At 52.2% G+C, this 20345-nt stretch overlaps 1 protein-coding gene across 4 annotated transcripts in view; it reads right to left on the bottom strand.

Annotated features, from left to right (window-relative positions):
- Positions 1–477: 477 nt before the first annotated feature.
- The window catches only part of DLGAP2 (DLG associated protein 2), a 118320-nt gene continuing 98452 nt past the window's right edge, over positions 478–20345 (bottom strand). For all 4 annotated transcript variants that reach the window (XM_081524190.1, XM_081524192.1, XM_081524191.1 and 1 more), the window contains 4 exons: positions 18971–19386; positions 11898–11989; positions 4824–4976; positions 478–2573 (listed from right to left, as the gene is read on the bottom strand). In XM_081524190.1, coding sequence (XP_081380316.1) covers positions 2355–2573; positions 4824–4976; positions 11898–11989; positions 18971–19386 — 880 coding nt within the window. In that variant the 3' untranslated portion in view covers positions 478–2354. The remainder of the gene's footprint in view (positions 2574–4823; positions 4977–11897; positions 11990–18970; positions 19387–20345) is intronic.

Genomic DNA, 20345 nt, shown 5'->3' with positions numbered 1-20345 from the left:
CTCGTACATGCTCCCCACCTCCAACCAACAACCGGCGTCAACTTTAGTTTAGGTGAATCTGCTCACCTATGGATGGTTCAGGTCAAGATTTTGGGGGGTTTTAAGATAAAAAAAATGAGTATACAAAACATAAAAACATTAATCCAAATTCAGTGAGTACTTTTAAGTCAGGATCAGCGAATCTGGGATCTAGAATCATTGTTGTCTAATTTGATAGTTGGTTGATAGCCATTTTGTACAAGTTCAAGGAAATGAGATAAAACCCATCAGTTTCCAGGTGACGCACACCTGAGGTGGCTGCAAGCACGTATGCATTTTACATCTCCCCTTGTCCGGGAGTTACCCCCAATTTCCTGTGGTTATTTCTAGAGAGCTGTTCGTTTTAATAACACATCATGGTTAAAGTCTAAAATGCCAATGCTTGCAAATACATTTGTCTTTAACAGAGTATACTAAATATAGGAAGAAGCATCATTATTGTATACTACTCAGGATTTAGGTATTTATTTAGGTAGAAAAAAATGCTTAGAATACTCTGGGGAAATAGGGCTCATTTATAGAAGAATATTTCAGGGAAGTTTTTTTTTTTTTGCATTTTTCAGGGATATACATTCGCACTGATTTTTGCTTCCAAATATATTTTAAGGCTGTTTGGTAAAATATATACCAGATATGAGGTTCCATTTACAGAGTTTTGTTCTTACAGGGACTTCTTAACTACTCAGCTTTAAAAAAGTAAAACTGTGAAGCTAAACATGCTTTGCTATCACCTGTGCTCCTACGAACCCCATGCTTCGTGGAATGTGGACTATGAGGGAAAGAAACGCTGCAGGCGGCAGGCGCCTGGCTGCGCAAGGACGTCACCGGGGCTCTCAACGCCAGAGGTGCGAGGGCGGTGCGTCTTAAAGTGCGAGTCAAACAGGAAAACAAAGTGCTATGGAGCGGGGTCTGCGCTGCTGGGCTGGAGGCCCGCACTCCCCGGGCTGCGGGGCACGCACACGTGTCTGCAGAAACGCTGTGGCCCCTGCTTTTACCTGGAGTCACAGCGAGGACTCTAGTCTGGGGTCAAGTGGGTAAGTCCACGGGCACTTCCTTTGAGGTGGTGTCTCAACAGACACACAACCATCCGGTTGGAGCAACGGTCTGGGCATCTAAATTTAAGGAGATGAATGGAAAACCTTCCATTAGAGACCTTCCTATTTTAATCTGTGCCAATCAGAATCACGAAAACAAATTACTTTTCTGAAAGTCCACAGCTGGAAATCACAATGTGACCTTTTTTTTTTTTGTCATGTCGAAAACAGGCAAGAAATATATTCTTGACTTCAGCTGTACTGCATAGGACAAAAGAATTCTGGAAAAATACAATGTAAACCACATTTCTTCTTTACCATTTAAACTGAGATATACTTACCACACACATTCATATTTCTTAAACTTTTTACAGCATCACAACTGTCATTTTAAACAAGCAAACTTTTTTTGTTTTTTTGTTTTTTTTAAGGATACCCTGGAAAGTCAACTGATAGAGCATTTGAGAATATATATACATCTATTAAAAAAAATCACATGGAGCATAAAGGGTGAAACTTAAAGACAGAACCGTGGGTGATAGTTTAAGTTACAAAGGGATAAAAAATAAACGACTCTTTTATCTGATTAAGCACAACCGTGTTTTCTTTCTACCCCTGCTACAGAAGAGTCGGCCTCTCTTAAGACTCTGTTCCCGTCTGTCACTCCCTGTGTGGACGGACATTCAGCTGACTTCTGGCCGTGGAGATGCTGTGCTGAGTTTGGGGGGGCAGAGGTGGACTTCCACCCCAGGTTTCCAGAGAAGCGCGAGGCGGGGAGCTTGGTGGCTGCAAAAGCGACCACATCACCATGGACTTGGCACAGGAGCCATGTGAAGGGTCGCCGGGTTCAGGGCACAGGGACCCCAGGCCGCGGGGTGGGGGTCTTCCTTTCTGGCACTCAAGCTGTAGCACCTTCTCTTGGGGTATCTAATGCCTTGAGAGTGCTGAGACACACCCTTTCACAGTTGTTTGTTATTCTCGCCTCTAATATCACACGATTTATAAAAATATAAATAACAAAGTGTGAACTGGGTTCCATCTCGAGCGGTTTCCTCGACCCCCTCTGGGAACAGAGGGGTGCGTCAGGGGTCCCCACGCCGCTCCGCCCCGGCGGTGGGCATCCGGGCTGTCGGGAGAAGTCGCTGTGGCCGTGAGCTCGGAAGTCCGGGCGCTCCAGGGTGTTGATGACGGCGGGGCACGCTCGCTGGAGGAATGAGCCGGGAGTGACGAGGGGGTGGCGCTCGGCAGGGCTAAGGCTCCGCGGGGAGGGCGCGGCCCGCCCTAGAGCCGCGTCTGGGCCTCGGGGATGTAGATCTCGATGCTGTCGGCCCGCTCGCTGGCCGAGCTCTGGCGGAAGGACGCCGCCCTCTTGGCCGCCGCCAGCCGCCTCCGCGCCTCCTGCCGCTGTCTGTCCGGCAGGTCCAGAGACTTCTCTCTGGTGATGGGGAGTTTCCCTCTGGGGGGCTTCTTTGGTATTGGAGGGGGGACCTTTCTTTCTTCCTGAAAAGCATCACAAGTCAAGAGTGGGGGTCAGAGCAGCCTGGCCCCCTCCGTCGCCCCCGCCCCACGGGGCCGCGCCCTGCCCGCCGGGCCCACGGTGCCTCCGGGTTCCCCGGGGGGGGGGGGGGGGAAGCCTTTGCGCACGGGAACCTGGGCGGCGGTCTTGGTCTTGGCACCGTTCTGACCCTGCTGCTGGGTGAACGCTCCCTCACAAACGCACACCCGCTTACCTTCACGGGGCCTGCACAATGCCACCCGAGAGCCCGAGACGCTAATCTATTCAACAGACACCGAGGTCCGAGGACGTGGAAACTACCTCAAATCCTCGGCCACGGGCCTCGGACCCCTCGGCATGAACTACCTACGGCTTTTCACTTGCATGGGAATCGGATGCGAATAACTGGCTCTGACTCTCAGCTCGTGTTCGCCAACCACAACCCCAAGATCCCAGCACACCTTTTCCAGAAAGAGAGAGACTGCCCAGTTTCTCAGCAAAGGAACACGGGGAGCTGGCAAGCGCCCCGGGCGCGGGGGAGACCTGCATCCCGCCTTGCACCCTCCCTCTGCTCCGGCCGGGCTCACACACTGGACCTGCCCAGGCTGGGAGGAACGGCCGCACAGAGTCCTTGCTGGAAAGGGGCGCCGCCTTTTCTGAGCACATGCCCAGCTCCCGGGGGAAACCCTCCTCTGTCCTTTCCCCTTCAGCCTCCAAAGGGACCTGAAGGCACCAGGGTGCCCAGGCCTGGCCACCATGGCGCGTTCAGTGGACACACGGCAGAACCTGACTCTGTCCTGCTGTTTGTGGCCGCAAGATAACCTCGGGGTTTGGAACTTTATTCTTAGGGCCAGAAGCAATGTCTTTCCTGACTTGTTGGCAGGGGTCAGTTGGGGTATTTACTTTGCGAAGACTTCCAGCTATTTCAGAATTTAACTCCTGTCCTACGTGCGAGACTGTACTTGTCTCTGTGCGTGCCTTCGGGGCCTCTGAAACACGCGGCAGTGAGAAACCAGCCCTTCTGGGAGCCTCCATCCACACCATGAGTCCACACGGGCTCACAGCCATCCTGGGGTGGGGGTGGGGCGGTGGCCCAGCAGATCTGGAAGGACCTGGGCCCTGGGAGCAGGACGCGGAGCTCAGCTGCGTTTCAGGGCTGCTCGCCTCCCGGACAGAGTGCTGTGCCCTCAGCAGGACACCGTGTTCACTTTGAGGGCTACTCTCTATGTAGAGCTGGGTAGAGGGTGATATTAGCGGGCAGGTACAGAAGAATGGAACATGGGAAGGGCTTTTACGTATCTTCAGACTAGTTTAAAAGTTGGATTTTTAGTGGTTTCCTAGAATAACTTTTTCATTGGGAATCATTACTTATGATCACCTTCATTCACCACCAAACCATAGACTTCCTGGACTTGCTTACGCACAACCTGGTCGTTTGCATGCCCCTCCGCCCCCCTGTCTGCGGTGACAAGGGCTTCATCAGCCGCCTGCGATCCAGCGATGATCTCCAGCCTGGACCACGGGAGGCACATTTTAGGGAAAAAGGATGATGATGGTTTGCGTGCTAATTATCTAGATGTACACCCTCAGCTACACGTTAAACTCCCCTGTCCCAAAGTATCTCGGATCAATTTTGTCATTTTGATTGATATTGTCTGTCTAAGAAAATCAGATTATGATTCTGGAGAACTTCTCTAAAATGCATCAGGAAGTCAATGTCTTTATAGCTAATTCACACTTATTTCTCAGCCCTAGAGAAGATGATATCTGAAGGGAAGAGCTGAAATTGCAGGTCAAACTTAATGGGCATTTTCAGCCTATCTTAGGGCCAGATCTTTAGGAAGTGTACATCCTTCAATTGTTCAGTGATGTTTACAGTGTTCCTCCTCTCCACAGGCATCACTGTCATCAACCTGAAGCCTCCTGTGGGAGCCACCGCAGTGCAGCCCATACAGAGGGTGGCGGCAATGGTAATCATTCAGAGGATGGCCCAACAGGAAACGTGACTGCAAATTCACACGTGGGTTCTGTTGGTGTCTTCTTGGAATTGTCAGCAAGAAAGGGACTTACTATACGTGCTGATGACTCTAGCACCAGCCTGGCTGAGCACACATGCGTTTAGGTGTGATATCAGGTCCTGTCCTGTTAACTGCAGACCGAGACGCGTATGGTAACGTGGCACTTGGAGCAGGTGCAGGGGTGGTGGGCAGGGACAGGGGCGGCGGGCTCTGTGTGGGGCTGCAGCAGGGGCTTACCTTCCTCTCTGGGGACTCGACCACCTTCCAGTCGCTGAGCTTCAGCTGGTGCAACTCGTCGAACTTCATGCTGACATCCTGAACGGAGAGCTGCAGCATGTCCCAGTAGCCGGCCAGATCCTGGGAGGTGGGCCTGGGCATGGCGCTGGGGTCCTGCCGGACATACGCACAGTTAGAGCCGCAGAGAGCTCCGGGCAGGGCGGGGCCAGGGGCTGCTCTTCCCAATGAAGCGGGTCTGGGAGAAGCCCCCTTATGTCAGAATTGGGTGCACATGCTCTTGAGGGCCCATGAGGATCTAGTGACAATTTACGTGAGTATTTGCTGACAGTTAATAAAATCTGAGATGGAATTCCAGCTGAGCTATTTCAAATCCTAAAAGATGATGCTGTTAAAGTGCTGCAGTCAATGTGTCAGCAAATTTGGAAAACTCAGCAGTGGCCACAAGACTGGAAAAGGTCAGTTTTCATTCCAATCCCCAAAAAAGGGCAATGTCAAAGAACGTTCATACTACCGCACAATTGCACTCATTTCACATGCCAGCAAAGTAATGCTCAAAATTCTCCAAGCTAGGCTTCAACGGTACATGAACCGAGAACTTCCATATGTTCAAGCTGGATTTAGAAAAGGCAGAGGAACCAGAGATCAAATTGACAACATCCATTGGATCATAGAGAAAGCAGGAGAATTCCAGAAGAACATCTACTTCTGCTTCATTGACTACGCCAGAGTCTTTGACTGTGTGGATCACAACAAACTGTGGAAAATTCTTCAAGAGATGGGAATACCATGACACCTTACCTGCCTCCTGAGAATCTGTATACAGGTCAAGAAGCAACAGTTAGAACTGGACATGGAATAACAGTCTGGTTCAAAAGTCAGGAAAGGAGTACGTCAAGGCTGTATATTGTCACCCCGCTTATTTAACTTATATGCAGAGTACATTAAGAGAAATGCCGGGCTGGATGAAGTACAAGCTGGAATCAAGATTTCCAGGAGAAATATCAATAACCTCAGATATGCTGATGAGACCACCCTTATGGCAGAAAGTGAAGAGGGACTAAAGAGCCTTTTGATGAAAGTGAAGAGGAGAGTGAAAAAGTTGGCTTAAACCTCAACATTCAAAAAACTAAGGTATGGCATCTTGTCCCATCACTTCATGGCAAATAGATGAGGAAACAATGGAAACAGTGAGATATTTTATTTTCTTGGGCTCCAAAATCACTGCAGATGGTGACTGCGGCCTTGAAATTAAAAGATCCTTGCTCCTTGAAAGAAAAGCTATGACCAACCTAGACAGCATATTAAAAAGCAGAGGCATTACTTTGCTAACAAAGGTTCGTCTTAGTCAAAGCTGTGGTTTTTCCAGTGGTCATGTATGGATGTGAGAGTTGGACCATAAAGAAGGCTGTGTGCCGAAGAATTGATGCTTTTGAACTGTGGTGTTGGAGAAGACTCTTGAGAGTCCCTTGGACTGTGAGGAGATGAAACCAGTCCATCCTAAAGGAAATCAGTCCTGAATATTCATTGGAAGGATTGATGCTGAAGCTCCAATATGGTGGCCACCTGATGTGAAGAGCTGACTCATTTGAAAAGACCCTGATGCTGGGAAAGACTGAGGGTAGGAGGAGAAGGGGACGACAGAGGATGAGATGGTTGGATGGCATCACCAACTCAATCGACATGAGTTTGAGCAAGCTCCAGGAAATGGTCAAGAACAGGGAAGCCTGGCGTGTTGCAGTCCGTGGGGTCTCTAAGAGTTGGACGTGACTGAGCAATTGAACAACCACAAATCTGAAAAGTCTGCATTCTGTGTGATTCCAATTGTAGGACATGCTGGAAAGGGCACAACTATGGAGACAGTAAGAAGATGAGAGGTGGCTAGGGGCTGAGGGAAGACAAGGGGTGGCCAGGGGGAGCACAGAGGATTCTCAGGGCCATGAGACCACTCTGCGTGTCACTGTCCTGGTGGACACATGTCATATATTTGTCTACATCCACAGACTGTCCAACGCCAAGAGTGAGCCCCTATGGAAACCACGGACTCGTAGTGATGGTGATGGGTTTGTGCGGGTTCATCAGTTGTAACACATGGACCATCTGGTGGGGATGTTGATAGTGGTGGGGCTGGTGTATGGCAACAGGGAGTACATGGCATTTTCCCTGTATTTTTCTGTATTTTTCACCCAGCCAGTTTCACTGTGAATCTAAAATGGCTCAAAAAACGTCTATTAATATGGTTGAAAAATGGGCAGAGGATCTGTCTTCCAAGGAAGACATACAGATGGCCAACGGGCACATGAAAAGATGCTCGGCATCACTAAGCAGAGAAATGCAAAGCAAAACCACAGTGAGGTATCACCTTGCCCCAGTCCCAGTGGCCATCATCAGACAGGAAGTAAGAAGGTTTTGAGGATGCAGAGAGAAGGGAGCCCTTGTGCGCTGCTGGTGGAACAGATTGGTGCAGCCACTAGGGAGAACAGTATGGAGTATCCTCACGAAACTGGACATGCAGCCAGCACACAGCCCAACGTTGCACTCCTGGGTATTATCCGAAGGAAACAACACTAATTCAAAAAGACACACGCACCCCCATAGTCACTGCAAAACTATTTACAACAGCCAAGACGTGGAAGCAGCCGAAGTGTCCTTCGGCAGAGAGGGTGTCACGCATATGTATCCTGAAACACTACTCCAGTATAACAAAGAATGAAATCTTGAAATCTGTGATAACATGTAAGTCAGAGAGGAAAAGAAAAATGCTGTATGACTTCACTTGTATGTTGAATCTAAAAATCAAAACAAATGAACAAACGTAACAAGACGGAAACAGAGTCACAGATACAGAGCAGGAACAGGCGTTTGCAGAGGGGACTGGGTATGGGGCTGAGAAATGAGCTCAGGAGACACGGCGGTGCAGACTGCCAGCTGCAAAATGAGCGTCACAGGAATGAAATGTACAGTGTGGGAAATCCAGCAATGATCGTGTAGCCTCTTTGTATCGTGACATATTGTAACAAACATCAGATCACTATGCTGTGTATCAGGAAGTAACATGGTGCTGCATTTCAAAAAACAAAGCAGCAAACTCATAGAAAAAGAGACCAGATTTGTGGTTACTGGAGGTAGGGGTGGGGTGAGAGGGGGGGGATGCGATGAAGGTAGCAAAGGTACGAGCTTCCGATAAGAGGATAAACCAGTACCAGGAAGGTGATGTTCAGCACGATAAGTATAATCAGCACTGCTGTTCTTTATGTAGGAAAGCTGTTAAGAGAGTAAATCCCCAAGGCTCTCATCACAAGGAAAATTACATTTTTCTATTTCTTTGTGTACCCACAAGACGTGATGGATGTTCTCTAAGATTATGGTGACAGTCATTTCATGACGTATACCAGTCAGATCGTGGTGCTGCACCCCTACTTTTATCCAGTGCTGCATGTTAATTATATCTCAATACAACTGGGAGAAAATGCTTTCTTAGAACCTGGGGATGGTGGCGCCTGTTAAGGTTTTGATGACTGGACAGTTCCGGCAGCCGGAGGCCCCCTGGTTCTGGGCGCCTGTGGGGTTCCTGGGCAGGGTCTGTGGTGGTGCTGGTGGTGGGGGGCACTGCGGAGGTGGGGCCTGTTTCCTTCTGTCCTCTGAGGGGTCTCAGCCCTGCTTCTGAAGGTCAGAGACGCCCCAAGCGGGCACCATGGATGCCGTTGCCCTGGCTTGGAAGGAGGGCTTGGCAGGTCAGCCTCCTGCCCTGGGAGGACAGCTGATGCCACTGAGTGGCGCACGGGCAGCCAAGAGTGGATGTGGCCCCAAGACGGGTTTGTCCCTGCACGCGCTGATCAGGGCACTGATCCATTCATGGGGCCCCACCCTTGTCAGCTTTCACCCCACAGCCCCCTCCTGTCACCCCCGCACCGGGGCCAGGACTCGATCTGTGAATGCTGGGGGACACAGACATCCAGTCCTGGTTCCATGTCCACACCCACCAGGTCACTCTCTGGGCCCCGTCCATCTTGCCCGAGGCGACCAGACGGCAGCTGCGCTGACCTGCTGCGAGGGGGTCAGAACCTCAGTCTGAGTCATTTGCACACAAAGCCCTCATTTTCTACTCCGAGTGAGAATTGCAACCCCAGGGCTGCTATTTACTGGGTGAGGACCATCCTCCACTGAGCCACCAGGGGGCGACCTGGTGTGCAGATCAAAGAGCCCGACGGGCAGGTGCAGGGTCGGGTCAGGGTCAGGTACAAGGTCAGGTAAGAGTCAGGGTTGGGCCAGGTCAGGAACAGGGTCAGGGCGAGGTGCAGGGTCAGGGTGAGATGCAGGGTCACGGTCAGGGTCGGGTCAGGTACAGGATCAGGGTCAGGCTGGGTCACGGTCAGGTGGATGGTCAGGGTTGGGTCAGGGTCGGGTCGGCTCAGGGTCAGGGTCAGGTGCGGGAGGGTTCATCAGGTCACAGGGCCTGGGTTGTCATGCACTCGCCTGAGTTTGAGCTCAGCCGCTGCTTGTGAAGGAAAATAGTGAAGGCCTTGCTCCAGGCTGTGCCTTGCAGGTGATGGGGTTTGGGGGGACTAACAGGGGCTCCCTGGACAGCTGGGGCTGGCGGGTGCTCCTCCTCCTGACAGCGGGTTCTGAGCTGCGTGTCCTCCTGGAGGACGAAGCCGGCACAGCGACCCCTCCTCCCCTCCCACCTCCCCGCCCGGGGGCAGGTGTGAAGGGCCTGCTGTCGGAGGATCACGTCTCCCGAGAGTGAACGCCGGGGTCACTGGGCCTCCGCTCTGGGCTCTGGGGGGCAGAGGCCATGGTCATGGTGGACCCCAGCGCGGTCAGGGTCTTGCTCTGTGTCCTCCTTTCTGGGAGGCGTGGCTATGTCTGTGTCCCGGACACTCACACGCCCTGGCCTGTCTGTAAGCTCGTCTGTCACATCAAGGTGGGCCAGGCCAGTCCCCTCCCCCAGCAACTGCGCAGAGCCGTCCATCCCTGATGACTGCTCGCAGGGTCCCCGGGTGCCACCTGGCCCCAGCATGGGAGGTCCCGGGACGTGGGCTCAGATGCTCTGTGCTCTAGAACATTCTCTGGGAGCTGTGTGTCCTGAGAAGGGCTGAGGAGAGACCATGGTCTCGTTCAAGTGCAGTGTTAGACCAGCAGTCTGTGTGTGCCTCCGTCTCTCTCAGCTCCGGGGGTATGGGGGTCCATCCGCCAGTGTCAAGGGCAGGCCCTTCCCAGAGTCCACCCGCAACAGCCAGTGGGTCTGACTCACTCCCTGGGGCCATTCCTTTGACTTAGAACTAGGTATTGACCTGGAGCTGCCGATGAGGACAGTGTGGTTTTGACGTGCAGGGCCCTGAAAGAGCACTTTCAGCCCCTCTGCTGATGGTCCACCCAGAGCCCAGCAACCTCCTCCAACAAGTGCTCCAGGGCTTTTGGTCCAACCCTACATGGAGGTCGCATGAAGTGGAAGCAGTCATGCCACTTTCTATGGCCAACACAAAGTGCAATGTGACATGTGTAAGAGGTGTCAAGGATGTGAGGCGGGATAATTCTCAAGTCTAATACCAGCTGCCTCTGGCAGAGAAGACGTGCATTCCTCACAGCTGGAAGACCGTTACTGTGCTGCATGAAGGTTCCTGGAGATGCGGACAACCCTCCCATCCGCTCAGCGGAACAGGGACCACAGCCCCTGGTGGCTTTGGTCAGCTCCTTGGTCTAGTTGCTAAATTGTGTCTGACCTCGGGACCCCGTGGACTGTAGCCCCCAGGCTCCTCTGTCCATGGGACTCCCCAGGCAAGAATGCTGGAGTGGGTTGTCATTTCCTCCTCCAGGGAATCTTCCGGACCCAGGGATCGAACCAGGGTCTCCTCTGCACTGCAGACAGATTATTTACCGACCGGGCGACCAGGGAAGAGGGACCACGCCCTCTGGTGGCCGGGGTCAGTCCTCAGAGATGGCGATGGGGTGGGGCTGGGGGCAGGATACGCCTGGGGGACGGAGAGCCGAGTGTTTCTACAGCTGCACGTTCCTTTCAGGGACCCTAAGCCTTCCTGCTCCCCACCCTTAAATGTTGATTGTAACTTCACGTCATAGGCGACCAGGTGCTAACGCTTTAAATCTCATGATGATCTTGAATGGGATTAATGGAAAATATTGGAGAAAACATTCTTTTTAATGATCACGATGAAAAGGGATGAACTGGCGACTCGGACGTGCCTGGCTGCCTCCAAGTGGAAGAACACGATGCAAACTCACACGCCTCCTTGTGAACTTAAGAACGGAGCAAAACAAGGTCGAGGCACCGTGAACCACTGCTTGTGTGTTAATGAAAATGTTTGGTCAGAAAGAGGTCAGTGTTCGGATTATAAATAAAAATACATAAAAGAGGTTGTAAAGTAGTGTGAATACCATGGAGCTATTACTCTTCGATGACTTTCTCCAAATAATTGTTTCTCCAAAGTAATATCAAGTGAGTACTTTCTTTGGTCAGATAAGGAAAAGCATGTGTGTAACGATACATATTTATATTTATTTATACATAATATTGTATATATGTAAGTATTCACATGTTAGAATATATATATGTGTATATAATGTATATATGTTCCCTTTGATTTTCAGGAAGATCAGAACCAAGTTTAGTGCCAACCATATTTCCTAATTTAGTCCATGGTATTTCAGTTCACTCCTGCCTGTAATGTAAAGCCGGGACTGCTCCTGGAATTCCCTGGCAGTCTCTCTCTACGGGGTTGCTTACGAGTTTCTACTGAAGCCACCTCCTGGCACCACCTTCACTGTGACATCCCCACAACATGGTTCACACCTGCCCCCCTGCCCGGGGTCCCCAGGGGCAGGCTGGTGGCCAAGGACACTCTCAGGGCTGGGGGCCCGCCACCCTTTGCCCACCGCGTCCCTCCTTCGCCCACAGCTGAGGCCTCTCTGCTTTGGCCCCCGGAGCTGGGCGCATCCCCATCCTTCACCAGGCAGCACTCATGCAGCGGTCCTTCATAGCGGACAGGGCAGAGGTGAGGGCGGAAAGAGCAGATGCCCAGCCTGCTGCCCCGCGCCCGAGGGTCTTGAGGGAGCACTCACCATGTTCTGCTGGCAGAGCCAGTAAAACTGCTGGAACTTCTGGGACATCAGCAGCTGGGCGCTCCCAACGGCACTCCGGATCTTGCCGAGGACTGTGGACACACACAGGGTTACGGGCGGGTCGGCGGGGGCCAGGAGAGGGGCGCCAGCAAGACAGCCTTCCGCGGCGGCTCCACGTCCTCTGTCGTGTGTGCAGTCGGGTCCGACCGCGGCCCCACGGACTGTGCCCCCCAGGTTCCTCTGTCCATGGGATTCTCCAGGCAAGAACACTGCAGGGGTCGCCATGCCCTCCTCCAGGGGATCTTCCCCACCCGGGGATCGAACCCTCATCCCCTGCATTGGCAGGTGGGTTCTTTACCTCTGAGTCACCTGGGAAGCTCATTATCCTCAGTCACCGGAGGTGACAACGTTGAGCTTACTGTGTGGAACGGTCACCAGCTGAGCCATCGTTCTGTCTGGTCCATCCATGAAGGAAATTCAAAGATGACCAAATACCGACTATCAGGACCCCTCAGTGTGGGGGGAAATTTACCTTTGAAAGGTCCTGCTAGCCCACCCAGCCCCTCGGGGGTCAGCTGGGTGACAGGGACCCCGGCCCCTCCCATCAGCCCGCTGACCCCTGGAAGGGTGTGTGAGGACGTCCTGCTTGGGGCACTTGAGGGCAGCTCGCCAGGGCTTTCAGGAGCAGTGAGGGTCAGTTTACAAACGACCTCAAGTTGTAAGAACTTAATTAATCATAGGGTATTTTAAAAAAAGTAAGTAATACAGCTTTGTCAGTGGAAAGGACTTAACCACTTACTGGATAGTTGTGATGACAGGGATTCGAACTGGGCAAATGAAAGATTTCTGGCATGAAACTTTTGGGAACCCCCCCGCCCACTCCCTCCAAGCGCCTCCTCACTTCCCATCATTCTGCCCCAATCCTGGCCTGTGTGAACATCATCATCATTTCAGAAATAACAGCTTTGGGAGACCCCAACTCCCACGATTCTCAGAGGCACTTAGGAATCTGGGGGAAAACGCTTCTGGCCTCTGTACCTGGGCCCTTGTCTCTGGGGTTCGGTCTAAGCAGCCATCCCCAGCTACTCCCCTCTGCGGACAAGGACACTTGAGTCCTCTCTTGAGTCCCCTTCAAGATCTGCACAACACAGATAACAACCAGCTAGACAGAGCCCCTGATGTTCCACGTGGGGCCAGCTTGTCTCCAGCCCGGGGAAGAGGGGAGCCTTCTGAGACAAAGATCTTAGCCTGGAGCTCGTCTGGCATGAATGGGACGCTGAACCATCACCACCAACAGGGTGTTTCAGTACTTATGGATTGTCGACCCCGGGACATTCCTGAGATTCAGTCTGGAGAAGAGCCCAGAGGGCAGAACCTTCAGCACCTGGGTCACTTGGGGGGGGGGGGTCTGGTTACAAGCAGACTCAGGGGGTGCTGGGTGGGGCCTGAGACCTGGCATTCCCACAGAGGTGCAGCCCATGTCCAGAGAGGTGAACTCAGTTTCTCTAGCTTTCTCCCCAATTTCTCCAAACGCTGCTAATTTTGATAGGCAGCCTCCAAAATAATGAGTTGAGATTCATTCAGGGCGAGCTAGAAACCGGCCTCAAGGACTCTGACTCCTGGGCCACAAGCCACTGAGACCCTGGTTCCTGGCCTCCCCCGGGGGTGGGGCTCAAGGACACAGCTGGGGGCCTCAGTGCACAGGCGGCCAAGCGTCACGACCTGGACCCGGAGGCCCCGAAATCAAACGTGTCTGTGAGGGGTGCCGAGGACGCGTCCTACTGGGACGGGAAGCAGCCATGGAACAGAAGGCCTGGGGCACCATCGTGCTTGCAGGGTGAGCACCTGGCACCGGACAGCTTGTTCATCACGTGGTGCTCTCCTGGGGTGGGGGTGAGTGGCCTGAAACGCTCCGGAGTGTGCCTGCATTTTCTGATTTGTCTGGATTGCTGTTCCCCAAAGCTTATTTTGCCAACTTTCACACACAGAGAACTGGAAACAAAGTATCACCAGCACCTCCGCTCCATCACTTGGGGTCACCATCTCTGTCTGTGTCTGTCTTTCTGACCCTCTTGGAGATGAGCTGTAGTCAGCGCCTCCCTCGCCCTCTGCACAGCCACAGAGCCATGGCCCTTCCTAAGAAACCAATACTTCCCTAATATCACCCAATTCTCGGCTGCTTCTAAAATATGAAGAAGAGTTAAAACTGTAACTTTCAATGCCAGTGAGTTCACTAGATAACACCGTGGCATCCTTTCAGACTTAAATGAAACAGAAAGCTGTCTTGTCAGCGTCCTGATGCCCGCAGCCCACTGCAGGGGGGCTTGTCCCTGGCCCCCCGGCCCGCTCACCTCCCGCAACTCCGGGCAGTGGAGGGGACACAGGGCAGGAAGGCAGAGGGGCCGGAGCACGGCCTGGAAGGGCTGAAAATACTTCCCACCTAGTTCACACTTTCGCCCCCAAACTGAACATGTTTCTGCAGCTCTGGTCCCACTGCTGCTGGGAGGAAATCAGCTCTGTTTTTGAGATGTTAGATTTCCAGTTGTAAACCCTTGTAACTCGCAGGACTCATGAAAACCTTTAAAGAGACTTGTTTTAACCAAACGGTCACTGTAGGAATATACAGAAGCGACTCACATATCAATGCATTTTTTCTCACGGACGCTATGCTTCCTGAAGTGATAATTAAAAAGTCTATCAGTTAAACCAAATGGCATTGTAAGTGACAGAAACTAAAACATACAAAAAGAAACCCCCCAAAGTAGTACGTTTTCTGAAATAAGAAAAGTTTCCAGAGCCACAAGCATCTTACTCCACAGGTTCATAAGAAAGATGAACGGCATGTGGAACTCAACAATGGGGTCACCTGTGAGGCGGTGCTGAACTTTTAGTCCCCATTTTTCATATCCTTCTTAAAATGCACCTCAGTGAGGTATTAATATGCTGCTGCTGCTGCTAAGTCGCTTCAGTCGTGTCCGACTCTGTGCGACCCCACAGACGGCAGCCCATCAGGCTCCGCCGTCCCTGGGATTCTCGAGGCAAGAATACTGGAGTGGGTTGCCATTTCCTTCTCCAATGCATGAAAGTGAAAAATTGAAAGTGAGGTCGCTCAGTCGTGTTCGATCTTAGCGACCCCATGAACTGCAGCCTACCAGGCTCCTCCATCCATGGGATTTTCCAGGCAAGAGTACTGGAGTGGGGTGCCATTGCCTTCTCTGGAAGTATTAATATACAGTACTTCAATTAATAAACTTTAGCACAACATGGATGGGGGTGATATCTGGGTGTTGATTTAATATAGTGGAGACTTACTATAAAGGGTATAAATTGATTATTGCTCAAGAGAGGTAAGGAATGTCAGAGTGTAGCTAACAACCGGACAGCTAATGGCAGGGGAATTTGTACTCATCAATGCGGATGGTTCTATCTGATACCTATAATGTAAATAATAGCTTCCCATAATTGCAAAGAATTTGAAGCGAAAATTCAATTTATTCTTTTCCACTATCCTTCCCTAATTCTGTCATAGTTTAGCCACTTTCTTTCAAGAGGTACAGATAAGGGCTCATGCTCATCAGAATGCAAATTTACAAAGAACCTGAGACAACCCAGGCCTTTGATGTACAGAGAAATTTGATTAACTGACTTGCTCCTTGAATTTATTTTTCACGCCTGTTCTACAATTTCCAGCTCCACCGAAATTTACTATGAAGTGCCAGGGCAACACTGACACTACTCTTTTGAAATTCGAGGTGGGTTTTTCTAGAATTTGCACACAGTTTGAGGTGGTCACTTGGAGGTCCACGACCCTGCGGATCTCGGACCCCCTCCTGACCCGGGCGTGCGGCCGCGCCCGCGCCCACAAACCCCCGGCGAAGCCTCAGGCTTTCTCGTCTTCCTGTTTCTCGAGCACACGCTTCCTTCCCCTCAGGCTCCGTTTGCCGAGGCCCCCGGGGTGGGGCGGCCCCGCGCGCTGAACACCCTCCGCGGGCGCTGTGTGCTGTCAGAGGCGGCGGCCTCCGGTTCGCGGGGTGACCGGCGGGGGCCCCCCGGCCAGAGGCCGTCCCTGCTTCTGGCCTTCAGTGTGCGCGCTCCTGGGCAAATCGCAGGCCCAGGGCAGTCTCCCTGTGGCCCCGTCCTCCTCACCCCCTGGGTCCCTGAGCCCCCCGGGACAGGCACCGTGCCCGAGGCACCTCCCGGGAAGGCGGTCTGGGAGACCCATGGCGAGCATCGAACCCCAGCTTGGCAGTAACGTGGGTGAGGATGGGGGTCCCCCGGTGCCGGGAGCCTGTGGTCTGTGCCTCTGCCCGGGAGGTCTTCAGGTCAGCAGCTCTGGGGCAGAGTTGTCTGGGGGCAGGAGAACACCCCAGCACCTCTCAGAAGACCCCCCTGCTCGATTCCTCAGGCCATCCATCTTTTTACAAACCTGCTGAGTAAGACCTTTGTGGCTCTGGAAACTTCCATTTCAGAAAACATACCTTTTTAATATTTTTGGTTTTACTTTATGCCACTTACCCATTTGGTTTAACATAATTAACACAAAAACTGCAAAACACTAGTCTAGTGGTGGTTTACAGTCCCTGCAGAGTGTATTAACCTGCTTTAACATGACTTAGCTTAGACCAGCATTTAACGGTTCTCATGATGTTTTTATTAACCGCAGAGAGCTGAGTGAATCTGAATTTGTTCGATTAATTCAGTGGGCTGTGGTTATGAAATAATAGCTTGGGAGAGAAGTTATCTCACATAATGGAAATTTCAATATTCGGAGCTCAGGATTTTGATTCAATAGCCATTTAATTTAATCTTCGCTTTTTAAAAGGACTGTAACCAAGAACCGTGCACCTGTTCTTAAAGTGAGGAGTGGAATGGAAAGTTATCTTACCTTTAAACGTTACTAGGGAATCACTTAAACGTGACCCATACTGCTGCTGCTGCTGCTGCTAAGTCGCTTCAGTCGTGTCTGACTCTGTGCGACCCCATAGACGGCAGCCCCCCAGGCTCCCTCGTCCCTGGGATTCTCCAGGCAAGAACACTGGAGTGGGTTGCCAGTTCCTTCTCCAATGCAGGAAAGTGAAAAGTGAAAGTGAAGTCGCTCAGTCGTGTCCGACTCTTAGCGACCCCATGAACTGCAGCCCACCAGGCTCCTCCGTCCATGGGATTTTCCAGGCAAGAATACTGGAGTGGGGTGCCATTGCCTTCTCTGACGGTGCTCTCTTAATGTGTGAGGCACACAGTTGAGATTCAAAGCAAGTGTTCTCTCACCTTTGCCACAAAAAATAAAGCTGGGTAATTCAGAAATTGAGAACAATCACAGAAAGGATTGGGTGGACCTGTTCGCTGTGCTTTGCATCCGAGGCTCCTAGAGATGTGATTTCACGTAGTTATGAAACAGTGGTGGGGTTGAACTGGTGTCTGTGGGAGGGGGAGGGGAGGACCCCCCCGGGAGGGCCCCCCCGCCACCTGGCCGAGGGCAGTGTCAGGGTACATGGGGTTTTACACGCCGTGCTGTGCAGAGGCGTGAGTAGGGGTGAAAGTACCCTCTGCGTGAAGACTGCCCCCCTTCCCCTTCCTCCTTTGGACTCCCAGCCACTGAGGATTCTGCTGGGCACTGCCAGCGGACAGTTGGGGCGTCCGGGCACTGCCGGCAGATGGTCAGTGTATCAAGTGTGATCGCCCAGGAGCCTAAGATGGGGCAGAGCTGCAGGAAAAGGCAAAGCCATCCCCACCTTTGAGAAGGGCGTGTGCCCACGTGCATGTCCCTGGGGATGACAGAGCCGGGGGCTCGGGGAGGTCAGACCGAGCTCCCCAGGCAGGGGCAGAGACCACGTCTGAGGGAGGGCCTTCCTGGAGGATCTCCGGCTTGACTCTCTGCCCCTGCTCCGGCCAATATCCCGCCTGCCCGACTAGTCTACCTGCCCTCAAGGTCCGCCCAGACGCCGCCGCCACCAGGAAGACTTCTCAGCCTGCCCCTGCTGGCAGCATCTGCTGGACCTCGGGGTGTGCACAGCGCTGGGTCTGCCCTGCTCTTACCCAGGCACGCTCCTCACTCACTGTAAATGCCTCTGCCCTGGTCTCACCCACTCTGAGGTCCCTGCAGTGTCTCCACCTGTGGTCTACGGCTCCTACCACATACTCAGCAAATGCCTGCTGGGGCTTTACAGGACACAGAGTCCAGGAGAAGATCCCAAAGGTGCAAAACAGGTGAAAAAAACTTGTGTAGAGAAATGCAACTGACGGACAGCAGAAACCCCCTTTCCTTTGCCCGGCTGAAGGAGAAACGTGTTCTCCAGATGCTGATAATAAGACAATGACAACCTCAATGACAGGATCTTACTGTTGATCCGGGTCACTGCAGATCATCAAATCATACACAGGATGTTCACGGCATTACTTCCAGGATTTTCCTGACCACCCCCAGTGACAAGAAAATCATAACTTATCATGACAAGGCTTCAGCGCTGGGGCCTTTTAATGTCACCTCTTAATTTTCAGGGTCTAAGGCTCAACCCAAGTGTGTATTTATTGCTCAGGGATCCTCTCTGGACCACAAATGAGGGTGACGGATTCAGAGAATCAGAGTGAAGTGAATGGCCAGGCATAGGGGCATGGCGTTTTCTAAACAGCAGAAGACACTCCATCACTAGCTGGGGGGTTAGTCACTTACCATCTCCAGCTTTTCTCTGACACAAAGCCAAAGCAATTTCTTTTAACACGGGATGGTCACGAGTTTGGAAAATGGCTGAACTGTTGCCCATCATCATTGCCAAAATTCAGAGAAGCAGCACGTGGACCCTGAGATAACCTGCAGTCCCAAGACCACTGTGGGCCTGAGCCATCCTGTTATCTAGCACACAGCATGAAACGGAAAGAGGCCCGTCAGGATTTCAGCCACTGCTTTCCTGTTCGTTCGCTTGCATCTTAGCACGGGCGGGGTGTGGTGGGAGCCCAGGCACTTTAATTTACTCAGGGATCAAAGGGACTGTCCTCATGGATTTCATTCGCCATGTGTTCATTTGCTTTATGGAAACCTGGCGAGTGTCTTCAGGCCTCAGCAGAGACCTGCCTCTTACCTTCCTCCACGAGGTCATTCTCCTCGGCTTCCCTCTCCATCTCCTTGCACCAGCCTTCCATCCGCTTCGTCTCCGTGTGCAGCAGCTTCAGGAACCACGCGCCATCCCTGAGGCACGGAGACACGCGCCCGCCGTCCACCGCGTCCAGGGACGGCTCTAGCCAGGGGTCGGGAGGGGGCAGGTTGGCAGTGTCCACGGGGGTCCGATAGTCCTCCCGGTAACTGAAGAGCCCCTGGGTCCGGACGGTGCGCACCACCCCGTACTGCGTGGGGGTGCTGGGCTCCGAGTGCCTCTGGAAGGAGGACCCGAACTGCAGGCCCTTGTCCTCCGTGGCGACGTGTCCTGGGAAGCCCTCCAGCTCCAGGTCCGCCTGCACCCCGGCCGTCACGCTGTTGGAGCGCTTGAAGCGTCCGTGTCTGCGGGGTGGGGGGGGGGACAGACGAGAGCTTGTCGGAGATGACCCTGAGCCATAGAGCCCAGCTTACGCATGTGGAGCACGCTGGGCCACACGCCAGCCTCGCGGCAGAGACAAGCGTTTTCATCTTTGTTATCAGCACACTGGTGTTTCATCTGTGTGAGAGCTTTATTTGACTTTGCAAAGAATGAAACTCTAACTTTTACCTAAGTTTCAATGGCTAAGTGATGCCCACTGAAGGCTTAAGTTTACCACAGGAGGCTTAATCTATCCCTGAAACCACTGTCTTGGGGTGGTTACCTGCCTTTCAGAAATACATGCAGGCTTACACCTTTTTATGTGTTGTGTGTATGTAAAATGAAGCCCCACTGCTTCTTTCAAGTACATAATTTTTTTAAGTAATAACATCTGTGTCTTGTTGAGTTCTGGTGGCTATTCATATCATATTTCAGGACACGAGCTTCTTCTCTCTGAACAATGCAGTATCATCCGGTTATGTCTTTTATGCAAAATAATAAATCCAAATTCTGACTTCAGCAGGTGTTTAAAAAACATTTTCATTGTATGTATTTAAATGTCACTCATTCCTCATAGCCAGTTACTGAAAGGATTGGCAAGAACGAACTTATAACTGGAGCCCAGATTTTCCTGGTGAGAACTGTGTGTGTGTGTGTGTCTGTGTGTGTGTCTGTATGCATGTGTGTCTCTGTGTGTGCATGCCTGTGTATGCCTGTGTACGTGTGTGTCTCTGTGTGTGTGTGCATGCATGTGTTTCTGCACACCTAAACTCTGCCAAGCTGCACAAGTTGGCTCCTCACCAACTGGACGCGCAGATGGCAGGCAGCTGTCTATGCAGCTGGCTAATGGATCTGCCTTTGCTGGAGGCAAAGGGGCTGAGAAGGAGCCACCAGCGGGGACAGGGGGCCGCAAGCCCAGGTCCCAGACGTGGTTTCTGAGAGG

The sequence above is a fragment of the Giraffa tippelskirchi genome, chromosome 8, assembly GCF_054371585.1.
Source record: "Giraffa tippelskirchi isolate mGirTip1 chromosome 8, T2T-mGirTip1v1.2.pri, whole genome shotgun sequence".
NCBI lineage: Eukaryota > Metazoa > Chordata > Mammalia > Artiodactyla > Giraffidae > Giraffa > Giraffa tippelskirchi.
Note: the sequence above shows the minus strand (reverse complement) of the source record. Positions and strands in the feature narration are given on the sequence as shown.